Source organism: Balaenoptera musculus, chromosome 2 (assembly GCF_009873245.2).
Source record: "Balaenoptera musculus isolate JJ_BM4_2016_0621 chromosome 2, mBalMus1.pri.v3, whole genome shotgun sequence".
Taxonomy (NCBI): domain Eukaryota; kingdom Metazoa; phylum Chordata; class Mammalia; order Artiodactyla; family Balaenopteridae; genus Balaenoptera; species Balaenoptera musculus.
The window spans coordinates 59,703,006-59,716,257 of NC_045786.1; the positions used below are offsets into that span (position 1 = coordinate 59,703,006).

Below are 13,252 nucleotides of genomic sequence, written 5' to 3' on the forward strand. Positions count from 1 at the left end.
AGTGGGAGATACATCCAAACCACACACACAGCATTATTCTGAAAAAGAGAAGTTACTAAGGAGAGAGGACCAGCGGTCAGCAGCCAGTCAGAAATGTGGAATTTCTCAGTTCTTCTTTCTTATGCTTGGTCTTCAGGCATAATTTCTAGAGTATAGTTCCCTTTGAAATGTTTCTTTAGCTCAGGGGAATGAATGGAAGGCTCTTTTACCAGAAAATTTAGCATTGGCTTCCTCTTTGAGCAGCTTAGAGAGTTGGAGCTCTCGTGTAGGCATGACAGTGGCCAAAGCTTGCTTTTTCCAGTGTGAGTATTGAATCCCATAGGAGTACCACACAGGTAAATGTAATTAAAACTTTGTTCTCATGATGTCCATCCCTTTCTTAAAAACCCTCAGTGACTCCTCATTATTCAGAGGGTGCATGTAAGGTAAGTAAATGTGAACCCTTTTTTTTCCGAATGAAATATTCTCACTAGTGAGTAGAAATTCTTGTTTTCCTTTGTTACCGTGAACCAGAATGGAAGAGGAGGAAACCCTTCCTCTTCACTAAATCGTCCCCTTTCTTTAAGGCCCAACTTCTGTGACTGGTTCCCTCACCACTCCAACTTGTCATAAAATTCTTTTTACTCTGACTTTAATCGCAGTTATTACTAATACCAATCATTTCGTATCTAATTATACATGGCCTTACGATGTCATTTATCTTATACTGATGTTTTTTTCATCTACCGCTAGATGGTAAGCTCCAGGAGGGCAGGGAACCTTCTTTTCAACATTATATAATGGGAAATTCCCAAATCTCCATGGTGGAGAGGAAGTGGTGTCATCAACTTTCACATGCCTTTCATTCATCTTCTTCAAAGTGATCTGTAACCAATCTTGTTTCATTGATAGCCCCTCACCCATCCCTTTACCCTAGATTATTTTGAAACAAATGTCAGGGACTGTGGTAATCTTCTTGGTGTTCCCAGTAACATCCTAGCTCAGGAATCAAACTCAATAGGGTAGGGAAGCAATTATTCTTGGTAGGGAACTAGCGCTATTATTGTATACCTCATCTTCTGTACCCAGAAAAGTGAAAATGCTATTGCATTTGTATTTATCTCATGTGCCTTCAAAGGATGAGCAATTTCAGGTCTAGGAATATAGAACCTGCATCATTATGCACCATAGCTTCTTTTTATTAAATTCTATTTCCCCTGGCACTGACTTCTCTTTGTTTTAGTATCCTGCCACAGGCTGGAGCTGTGAGGGGAAAACCTGTAATTCTTTGAGTTTGGCCCCTGTTGAGCTTGTGGAGAAAAGGGAAGTCTCTAGATCTGGATAGTCTACTCAATGTGCCACTCATTGAACAGAATCTTTGATCTTGGTGAATCAGTCTCTCTGGGGTCATGAAAAAAGGAGACAAGATTTAGCACTCACTTTATCATGTTAAGGGCCATTTGAAATTAAGTCTGCTGGAGAAACTTGGGTTTACTTCAGAGATTTTTTTTTAAAATTAATTAATTTATTTAATTTACTTTTGGCTGCGTTGGGTCTTCCTTGCTGCGTGCGTGCTTTCTCTAGTTGCGGAGAGCGGTGGCTACTCTTCGTTGCGGTGCATGGGCTTCTCATTTCGTTGGCTTCTCTTGTTGCGGAGCACGTACTCTAGGCACGCGGGCGTCTGTAGTTGTGGCTCGCGGGCTCTAGAGTGCAGGCTCAGTAGTTGTGGCGCACGGGCTTCGTTGCTCTGCGGCATGTGGGAACTTCCTGGATCAGGGCTTGAACCCTTGTCCTCTGCATTGGCAGGCGGATTCATAACCACTGCGCCACCAGGGAAGCCCTACTTCAGAGGTTTTTGAAATGCTGCTTCATGGGTAGGTGCTTCTGCCTTGTATTCTGTTGAAAGGATGAAGATACGGAGGCTTCCAGGAGGTGATGCAAAAAAAAATAAGGATACAAAATAACATTGAGACTTCTGATTTCAAGAATGTGTTTTGTGTCAAAAAGTTTTCTCAATTGTAAATAAATGTGGAAACTGTTGCTATCATCAGTGAGTAGTCCAATCAAATAATTTATTCTGAACAACCATTTAGGTGTGCAGATCAGAAGCAGGTAAGGATCAGCTTCGTGGAAGAGTGCAGCTTTGAGAAATCTTTAGGAATTAAGGAGATGGGACTGAGTAATACTTTTTGTATCTTCACATGTTCCTAACCTCAATCTGGTAATAGGCTCACTACCTCTTAATCTACTTTTTAACATACCTTCCAAAGACCATTTGTGGGTTTATTCTCTTCCTCCATTAAAGTCATAGGAGACAAATACACCATCATTGAGCTTAGAATTTTGCTTTACAGTTTTCTATGGGCCTAAAGTATTTTTTTAGTGATGGGCTTCTAGCCCACTGAATTACAAATCTGTGACCATTTATTATGTATCTGTTTGCAAGGACTGTGCTGGGGACTGTTGAGGGTTATGAGGTAAACTTTTGTTTTGGCCCTCTAGAAGAGACTCAGATGGCTACACAAAGTGGGAGTACATTAAGAGCCACAAGAAAAATCCACAGAAAGATTTATGGGGCTTCAAGGGGGTGAAGGATGGTAGTACATTTGGTGACAATTATCAGGGACACCTTCACGGAAGAGGAAACTTTTGAGTTGAACATAGAATGGTATAGAATTTGGATAGGCAGATTCAGAGACATAGGAGGAAACAGTTCAAATTTTGATAACCTAGATGCTCTGGAACATTCTCAGCCTGTGAGTTTGGTACTTGATGAATCTGGATAAATATGCATCAATAAGTATAATTCCAATTTCAACATGTGGGGTATTCCCTCCATACCACCAAGCAATTCTCCCCCATGAACTGGGTGTTCTGCATTTCATTTCAACTCTGACACTATGTACCTGGAGATAGCCTCAGATCACACAGGTTAAAGGTTCAGTCCTAAAAGACTGTCCCCTGCCTCCTTCAGATGCCAGTGGCAAGTCCAGGTTGTCACCTCTGCTTCTGACCATAGATCAGAGGTTCCAACGCCCCCTCCTTGGGTTCGATTAATTTGCTAGAACGGTTCACAGACTCAAATGTTGTACTTAATAGATAACCAATTTATTATAAGAGGGTATAACTCACGAACAGCCAGATGGAAGAGATGCATAGAGGGCAAGGTATGGGGAAAGGGGCATGGAGCTTCCATTCCCTCTTTGAGAGAGCTACACTCCCTGCACCTGCATGTGTTCATCAACTTGGAAATTCTCCAAATCTCATCCTTTTGGCATTTTGTGGAGGCTTCATTCATTACAAGGCATGATTGATTAAATCATTGGCCATTGGTGACTGAGCTCAATCTCCAGCCCCACTGCCCTTCCTGAGTGTGTGGGGGGGATGGGACTGGAAGTCCCAACCCTTTCTAGTCACGTGGTTGGTTCCTCTGGCAATCAGCCCCATCCTTAGATGATCTAAGGGCATTCTAAAAGTCACCTCATTAATATAGCAATGGATGCCTTCCTCGCTCTCCTGGAAATTCTAAGTTTTAGGAAGTTTGCCAGGAAACAGGGTCAAAGACCAAATATATACTTCTTATTATAAATTCTTTTTGTAAGGCCAGTTACAAAAGTTCAGGCCAGTTCAGGAAGGCAATTATTTCAGTCCCAGATGTGTCCCACACTCTCTGTGTCTTTGTTTTTGACCCAGGTTTTCAATTTGCCTCATCCATCTTATTACTTATAAATGTTTTCATTCAATGGTTGCTTTACAGCTTTGAAACTCAGAGGAATGGACTGGTGTTTATCTATGACATGTGCGGTTCTAATTATGCCAACTTTGAGCTGGATCTTGGCAAGAAAGTCCTAAACTTGCTGAAGGTAAGGCTGTGAAATGGCCCTTTCAACCCCCCCTTCAATGGTTAGGGTGATTTTTTCTATTCTTTATGAGATTTAGGAATGATGTAAACTTCAGACATTATGTTCAGTTTAAAGGTCATCTGTAAATGATGACCAATATCTGCTTCCTCAGAACAAGAAACAGTCTTAAAAGTAAAGTGGGAGGAATTAAAATAAAATACACAGGAACACTGAGTCATAAAGGTGGGATGTCTCTTTCCGGGAGTTTTGTAGAATAAGAATTAATGAAGGCTAGGTATGGCCATTGTTTATGAAAAATGTCACCTAACCAGTAACTTGCAGACTTTTTGTCTCAATCTAGTCAGAAATATGTTTTACATTGCAACTTAGTATACAATAGTATCAATATATGTACACTAACTATACATATACATGTAAAGTTATATACATAGATAGGTTCTTAATCTCTTACCTCAAACTCTTAGGTCCAGAGATGATATTTAATACTTTGAACTTTAAAAGATAACATGGAAAAAAAAAAAAGAAGATAACATGGTCTGTATGTCACTTTGATATCAAATATTTCTGCAATGAAATGTATTATTCATATCATAACCTTTGGAGAAGAACAAAGGTTATAAATACCTTATGGGATTTCAGGTCAGATTTTGCTGTCCCATGAATTTTTGCACCAAACTTACAAAAGAAACTAGTGGCTTTCAGAGCTGTTTAGATTTCAGAATTCGAGCATACAGCTGTATGTATGTGTGTGTACATATTTATAAAACAAAAAGTTTCACAAAACAAGCTTTACTTTTATTCTGTACAATCATTTTGATTATTCTGTTCTATAACATTTTAAAAATGTTAGTCATGACTTACTAAATTGATTTCAGGACCCACTGAGTGACAACCTGCAGTTGGAAAAACATTGATCTAGGAGTCTGTGTAGTTTTTTTTTTTTTTTTTTTTGGCCAAGCTGTGTGGCATGTGGGATCTTAGTTCCCCCACCATGTATTGAACCCATGCCCCCTGCATTGGCAGCACAGAGTCTTAACCACTGGACCACCAGGGAAGTCCTGTAGGAGTCTGTGCAGTCTTTGTTCCAGGACCTCACTTGGGAGTACTGTGGAACTAGATGTTTAGAAGTGTTTATTTACTATTACAGCTTTACAACAGAAATTATATGAAGAGAGTATTATACTGCATGTTGTTTTCTGGGACTTCACTTGTGATTGTATTACTAAAATTCCTATTGCGGCATTTAGCTTTGATTCATTCCTTTTTATTGATGGGTGAAGGATTTATACCTTTTAATTCCTCATCCATTGATGAATATACCAGTTTATTTATCCACTTCTTTTGATGGCTCTTTGGGTCGTTTTCTGATTTTTGCTATTATGAACAGTGCTGCTATGAACATTTTTATACATGTCTTCTGGTGCATGTGTGCAAGAATATCTCTAGGGCAGTGTTTCTCAACCATTTTTCATTATTGCCTCACTAAGGAGCCTTTTTTAGACTCCCCCCACCCCCAGTTGTTGTCCTTCTAATGAAATTTTAATACCACAGATATAATATATATATCTTGATGTACTGAATGTATTAATGTATATATCTTGATGTACTGAATGTATATCTATGCTTTATGCACAAAAAGAGTGTGTATGTTTTGAGTTGTTTTTCCCATTCCCCACTCTCCTCAGAACTAATTTCACCCCCTTGGGGGTGATATCACCTCTATTGAAAATGCATGCTCTAAGGGAATTCCCTGGTGGTCCAGTGGTTAGGACTCCACACTTCCACTGCTGGGGGCCCGAGTTTGATCCCTGGTTGGGGAACTAGATCCCGCATGCATACCGCAACTAAGAGTGCGCATGCTGCAACCAAGAAGCCCACATGCCACAACTATGAACCCACATGCCGCAACAAAGGATCCTGCATGCCAAAACTAAGATCTGGTGCAGCCAAAATAAATAAATAAATATTTAAAAAAAAAAGAAAAGAAAATGCATGCTCTAGAGTATACATCTAGGAATAGAATTACTGGGTCATAAGGTCTGGGAAGATTCAGTTTTATAAGATAGTGTTTAATTGTTTTCCTAAGTGGTTGTACCCACCTGCCATGTGTAAAATTTCCACATCCTCTCCAATACATGATAATGTCATACTTCTTAATTTTTCCCAATAGAGTGGGTATAAAATGGTATCTTGTGGTATAACTTACCTCTCTCTTATTAGTGAGATTAAGTATCTCTTCATATATTTATTGGCCATATATGTTTTCTTCTGCTGCAAAATGCCTGTTTATGGCTTTTACCCATTTTCCTATCATCCATTTATGTAGTTTTGTACTAGTCTATTTCTCTGTGTGTATGTGTGTGTGTGTGTGTGTACATATACATACATATACTGTCTCAGTTTATAGCTTGTTTTTTCACTTTTTATAAAGTCCTTTTGACTAACAAGTTCTTAGTTTTAGTATGATTAAATGAGTCTGTATTTTATTTTCTGCTTAATATGTTTTGCATTGTAAATCCTTCCCTATTCCAAAGTCAGAGAAAATATATTAGCTATTTTATTTTATTTTACTGCTGTACCACTGATTCCACCATGTGTATTAATGTTTTTAGTGATTTTTTTTATTGTGGTAAAATATACATAACAAAATTTACCATTTTAACCATTTTAAATGTACAATTCAGTAGCATTAGGTACATTCACAATGCAACCCATCACCACTATCCATTTTCAAAACTATTCATCATCCGAAACAGAAACTCTGTGCCCATTAATCAGTATATCCCCACCCTGCCCCACAGCCCCTGGTAACCTTTATTCTACTTTCTGTCGCTATGAATTTGCCTATTCTAGGTCCTCATAGAAGTGGAATCATGCAACATTTGTCCTTTGTGTCTGATCATTTAGCATAATATTTTTAAGATTCATCCATATTGTAGCATGTATCAGAATTTCATTCCTTTTTAAGGCTGAATAATATTTTATTGTTTGTATATACCACATGTTGTTAATCCATTCATCTGTCAAACAGTTGGGTTGTTTCCACTTTTTGGCTATTGTGAATAATGGTGCTATGAACATTGGTGTTACAGCATCTGTTTCAGTCCTTGCTTTCAGTTCTTTTGTGTATATGCCTAGAAGTGGAATTGTTGGATCACGTGGTAGTTCTACGTTTAACTTTTTGAGAAGCTATTCTCTTCTAAAAATTAAAAATTTTGTTTTTGTCATTTAAGACCTTAATCCATCTGGAGTTGATTTTTGAGTATGGTATGAGATGTAGGAATCTGACTTTTTTTTCCATATGGATAGCTATTTTTTTTCCAGTTTTGCATACTAAATAGTCCCTCCTTTCCACAACATAGACTTTCTACTTGTCAGTTTTAACAGAGTCACAATAACCTGGTAAGTTAATATATCAAAGACCGTTTAATCATCTAACCATCTTTCTGTATTATTCAGATTGTTTTCAGGTTTAAATAATACTATTATGATCATTTTAGCTTTTTCTTTTAAATTATTTTAAGAAAGTATTTCTAAGACATGGATTATTTGGCTAAAGATTATGAATATTCTTAATCTCTCTTATACATTACTAGGTTACCCTCCATAAAAGTGGAAAAAAATTTACCTTGTCACCAAGAAATACAAGTATCTATTTCCTTCAGCCCTCCCAGTACTGCATTCCATAAATTTTCTCTTTTTTTAACATCTTTATTGGAGTATAATTGCTTTATAGTGGTGTGTCAGTTTCTGCTTTATAGCAAAGTGAATCAGCTATACATATACATATATCCCTGTATCTCCTGCCTCTTGTGTCTCCCTCCCACCCTCACTATCCCACCCCTCTAGGTGGTCACAAGGCACCAAGCTGATCTCGCTGAGCTATGCGGCTGCTTCCCACTAGCTATCTATTTTACATTTGATAGTGTATGTATGTCCATGCCACTCTCTCAGTTCGTCCCAGCTTACCCTTCCCCCTCCCTATGTCCTCAAGTCCATTCTCTATGTCTGCATCTTTATTCCTGTCCTGCCCCTAGGTTTTTCAGAACCTTTTTTTTTGGATTCCATATATATGTGTTAGCATACGGTATTTGTTTTTCTCTTTCTGACTTACTTCACTCTGTATGACAGACTTTAGGTCCATCCACCTCACTACAAATAACTCAATTTCGTTTCTTTTTATGGCTGAGTAATTAATATTCCATTGTATATATGTGCCACATCTTCTTTATCCATTCATCTGTCGATGGACACTTAGGTTGCTTCCATGTCCTGGCTATTGTAACTGGAGCTGCAATGAACATTGTGGTACATGACTCTTTTTGAATTATGGTTTTCTCAGGGTATATGCCCAGTAATGGGATTGCTGTGTCGTATGGTAGTTCTATTTTTGGTTTCTTAAGGAACCTCCATACTGTTCTCCATAGTGGCTGTATCAATTTACATTCCCACCAACAGTGCAAGAGGGTTCCCTTTTCTCCACACCCTCTCCAGCGTTTATTGTTTGTAGATTTTTTGATGGCCATTCTGACTGGTGTGAGGTGATACCTCATTGTAGTTTTGATTTGCATTTCTCTAATGATTAGTGATGTTGAGCATCCTTTCATGTGTTTGTTGGCAATCTGTATATCTTCTTTGGAGAAGTGTCTATTTAGGTCTTCTGCCCATTTTTGGATTGGGTTGTTTGTTTTTTTGATATTGAACTGCTTGTAAATTTTGGAGATTAATCCTTTGTCACTTGCTTCATTTGCAAATACTTTCTCCCATTCTGAGGGTTGTCTTTTTGTCTTGTTTATGGTTTCCTTTCCTGTGCAAAAGATTTTAAGTTTCATTAGGTCCCATTTGTTTATTTTTGTTTTTATTTCCATTTCTCTAGGAGGTGCGTCAAAAAGGATCTTACTATGATTTATGTCATAGTGTGTTCTGCCTGTGTTTTCCTCTAAGAGTTTTATAGTGTCTGGCCTTACATTTAGGTCTTTAATCCATTTTGAGTTTATTTTTGTGAATGGTGTTAGAGAGTGTTCTAATTTCATTCTTTTACATGAAGAGGCTGTCTTTTCTCCATTGTATATTCTTGCCTCCTTTATCAAAAATAAGGTGACCATATGTGCGTGGGTTTATCTCTGGGCTTTCTATCCTGTTCCATTGATCTATATTTCTGTTTTTGTGCCAGTACCATATTGTCTTGATTACTGTAGCTTTGTAGTATAGTCTGAAGTCAGGGAGCCTGATTCCTCCAGCTCCGTTTTTCTTTCTCAAGATTGTGTTGGCTATTCGGGGTCTTTTGTGTTTCCATACAAATTGTGAAATTTTTTGTTCTAGTTCTGTGAAAAATACCATTGGTAGTTTGATAGGGATTGCATTGAATCTGTAGATTGCTTTGGGTAGTATAGTTACTTTCACAGTGTTGATTCTTCCAATCCAAGAACATGGTACATCTCTCCGTCTGTTAGTATCATTTTTAATTTCTTTCATCAGTGTCTTATAGTTTTCTGCATACAGGTCTTTTGTCTCCTTAGGTAGGTTTATTCCTAGGTATTTTATTCTTTTTGTTGCAGTGGTAAATGGGAGTGTTTCCTTAATTTCTCTTTCTGACCTTTCGTTCTTAGTGTATAGGAATGCAAGAGATTTCTGTGTGTTAATTTTGTATCCTGCTACTTTACCAGATTCATTGATTAGCTCTAGTAGTTTTCTGGTAGCATGTTTAGGGTTCTCTATGAACAGTATCATGTCATCTGCAAACAGTGACAGCTTTACTTCTTCTTTTCCAATTTGGATTCCTTTTATTTCTTTTTCTTCTCTGATTGCTGTGGCTAAAACTTCCAAAACTATGTTGAATAATAGTGGTGAGAGTGGACAACCTTGTCTTATTCCTGATCTTAGAGGAAATGGTTTCACTTTTTCACCATTGAGAACGATGTTGGCTGTGGGTTTGTCATATATGGCCTTTATTATGTTGAGGTAAGTTCCCTCTATGCCTACTTTCTGGAGGGTTTTTATCATAAATGGGTGTTGAATTTGTCAAAAGCTTTTTCTGCATTTATTGAGACGATCATATGGTTTTTCTCCTTCAATTTGTTGATATGGTTTATCACACTGATTGATTTGCGTATATTGAAGAATCCTTGCATTACTGGGATAAACCCCACTTGATCATGGTGTATGATCCTTTTAATGTGCTGTTGGATTCTGTTTGCTAGTATTTTGTTGAGGATTTTTGCATCTATGTTCATCAGTGATATTGGCCTGTAGTTTTCTTTCTTTGTGACATCTTTGGTTTTGGTATCAGGGTGATGGTGGCCTCGTAGAATGAGTTTGGGAGTGTTCCTCCCTCTGCTATATTTTGGAAGAGTTTGAGAAGGATAGGTGTTAGCTCTTCTCTAAATGTTTGATAGAATTCGCCTGTGAAGCCATCCGGTCCTGGGCTTTTGTTTGTTGGAAGATTTTTAATCACAGTCTCAATTTCAGTGCTTGTGATTGGTCTGTTTATATTTTCTATTTCTTCCTGGTTCAGTCTCAGAAGGTTGTGCTTTTCTAAGAATTTGTCCATTTCTTCCAGGTTGTCCATTTTATTGGCATAGTGTTGCTTGTAGTAATCTCTCATGATCCTTTGTATTTCTGCAGTGTCAGTTGTTACGTCTCCTTTTTCATTTCTAATTCTATTGATTTTAGTCTTCTCCCTTTTTTCTTGATGAGTCTGGCTAATGGTTTATCAATTTTGTTTATCTTCTCAAAGAACCAGCTTTTAGTTGTTTTGATCTTTGCTATTGCTTCCTTCATGTCTTTTTCATTTATTTCTGTTCTGATCTTTATGATTTTTTTCCTTCTGCTAACTGTGGGGTTTTTTTTTGTTCTTCTTTCTCTAATTGCTTTAGGTGTAAGGTTAGGTTGTTTATTTGAGATGTTCCTTGTTTCTTGTATTGCTATAAACTTCCCTCTTAGATCTGCTTTTTCTGCATCCCATAGGTTTTGGGCCGTCATGTTTTCATTGTCATTTGTTTCTAGTTTTTTTTTATTTCTTCTTTGATTTCTTCAGTGATCTCTTGGTTATTTAGTAGTGTACTGTGTAGCCTACAGGTGTTTGTATTTTTTACAGATTTTTTCCTGTAATTGATATCCAGTCTCATAGAGTTGTGGTCGGAAAAGATACTTGATATGATTTCAGTTTTCTTAAATTTACCAAGACTTGATTTGTGACCCAAGATACGATCTATCCTGGAGAATGTTCCATGAGCACTTGAGAAGAAAGTGTATTGTGTTGTTTTTGGATGGAATGTCCTATAAATATCAATTAAGTCCATCTTGTTTAATGTATCATTTAAAGCTTGTTTTTCCTTATTTATTTTCGTTTTGGATGATCTGTCCATTGGTGAAAGTGGGGTGTTAAAGTCCCCTACTATGATTGTGTTACTGTTGATTTCCCCTTTTATGGCTGTTAGCATTTGCCTTATGTATCGAGGTGCTCGTATGTTGGGTGCATAAATATTTTCAATTTTATATCTTCTTCTTGGATTGATCCCTTGATCATTATGTAGTGTCCTTCTTTGTCTCTTGTAGTAGTCTTTATTTTAAAGTCTCTTTTGTCTGATATGAGAATTGCTACTCCAGCTTTCTTTTGATTTCCATTTGCATAGAATATCTTTTTCCATCCCCTCACTTTCAGTCTGTATGTGTCCCTAGGTCTGAAGTGGGTCTCTTGTAGACAGCATATATACGGGTCTTGTTTTTGTATCCATTCAGCCAGGCGGTGTCTTTTGGTTGGAGCATTTAATCCATTTACATTTAAGGTAGTTATCAATATGTATGTTCCTATTACCATTTTCTTAATTGTTTTGGGTTTATTATTGTAGGTCTTTTCCTTCTCTTGTGTTTCCTGCCTAGAGAAGTTCCTTTAGCATTTGTTGTAAAGCTGGTTTGGTGGTGCTTTATCCTCTTAGCTTTTGCTTGTCTGTAAAGGTTTCAACTTCTCTGTCGAATCTGAATGAGATCCTTGCTGGGTAGAGTAATCTTGGTTGTAGGTTTTTCCCTTTCATCACTTTAAATATGTCCTGCCACTCCCTTCTGGCTTGCAGAGTTCCTGCTGAAAGATCAGCTGTTAACCTAATGGGGATTCCCTTGTGTGTTATTTGTTGTTTTTCCCTTGCTGCTTTTAATATTTTTTCTTTGCATTTAATTTTTGATAGTTTGATTAATATGTGTCTTGGCGTGTTTCTCCTTGGATTTATCCTGTATGGGACTCTCTGCGCTTCCTGGGCTTGATTGACTATTTCCTTTCCCATATTAGGGAAGTTTTCAACTATAATCTGTTCAAATATTTTCTCAGTCCCTTTCTTTTTCTCCTCTTCTTCTGGGATCCCTATAATTCGAATGTTGGTGCGTTTAATGTTGTCCCAGAGGTCTCTGAGACTGTCCTCAATTCTTTTCATTCTCTTTTCTTTATTCTGCTCTGTGGTAGTTATTTCCACTATTTTATCTTCCAGGTCACTTATCCGTTCTTCTGCCTCATTTATTCTACTATTGATTCCTTTTAGAGTATTTTTAATTTCATTTCTTGTGTTGTTCATCATTGTTTGTTTGCTCTTTAGTTCTTTTAGGTCCTTGTTAAACATTTCTTGTATTTTCTCCATTCTATTTCCAGGATTTTGGATCATCTTTACTATCATTACTGTGAATTGTTTTTCACGTAGACTGCCTATTTCCTCTTCATTTGTTTGGTCTGTTGGGTTTTTAACTTGCTTCTTCATCTGCTGTGTGTTTCTCTGTCTTCTCATTTTGCTTAACTTACTGTGTTTGGGATCTCCTTTTCGCAGGCTGCAGGTTTGTAGTTCCCGTTGTTTTTGGTGTCTGCCCCCAGTGGCTAAGGTTGGTTCAGTGGGTTGTGTAGGCTTCCTGGTGGAGGAGACTGGTGCCTGTGTTCTGGTGGGTGAGGCTGGATCTTGTCTTTCTGGTGGGCACGTCCACGTCTGGTGGTGTGTTTTGGGGTGTCTGTGGCCTTATTATGATTTTAGGCAGCCTCTCTGCTAATGGGTGGGGTTGTGTTCCTGTCCTGCTAGTTGTTTAGCATAGGGTGTCCAGCACTATAGCTTGCTGATCGTTGAGTGGAGCTGTGTCTTAGCGTTGAGATGGAGATCTCTGGGAGAGCTTTCGCTGTTTGATATTACGTGGAGCCAGGAGGTCTCTGGTGGACCAGTGTCCTGAACTTGGCTCTCCTACCTCAGAGGCACAGGCCTGACACCCGGCCGGAGCACCCACACCCGGTCAGGGTGCGCGGGACGGCCTCATCCAGGGGCACCTGCGGCCAGGCAGGGCACACCTGATCGGCGTAGTCACCGAGAGGGCGAGTCTGCCCGCCCACCCGCCGGTCCCGTCCCCTTCCCTCTGACTGCCTGAGCGGGTGCAGTGTTGCTTCC

At 38.4% G+C, this 13,252-nt stretch overlaps 1 protein-coding gene across 1 annotated transcript in view; it reads left to right on the forward strand.

Annotated features, from left to right (window-relative positions):
• The window catches only part of PTPN9 (protein tyrosine phosphatase non-receptor type 9), an 81,558-nt gene that overhangs the window by 39,845 nt on the left and 28,461 nt on the right, over positions 1–13,252 (forward strand). The window contains exon 5 of the mRNA XM_036841807.1: positions 3,737–3,842. Within this exon, the coding sequence (XP_036697702.1) occupies positions 3,737–3,842 (106 nt within the window). The remainder of the gene's footprint in view (positions 1–3,736; positions 3,843–13,252) is intronic.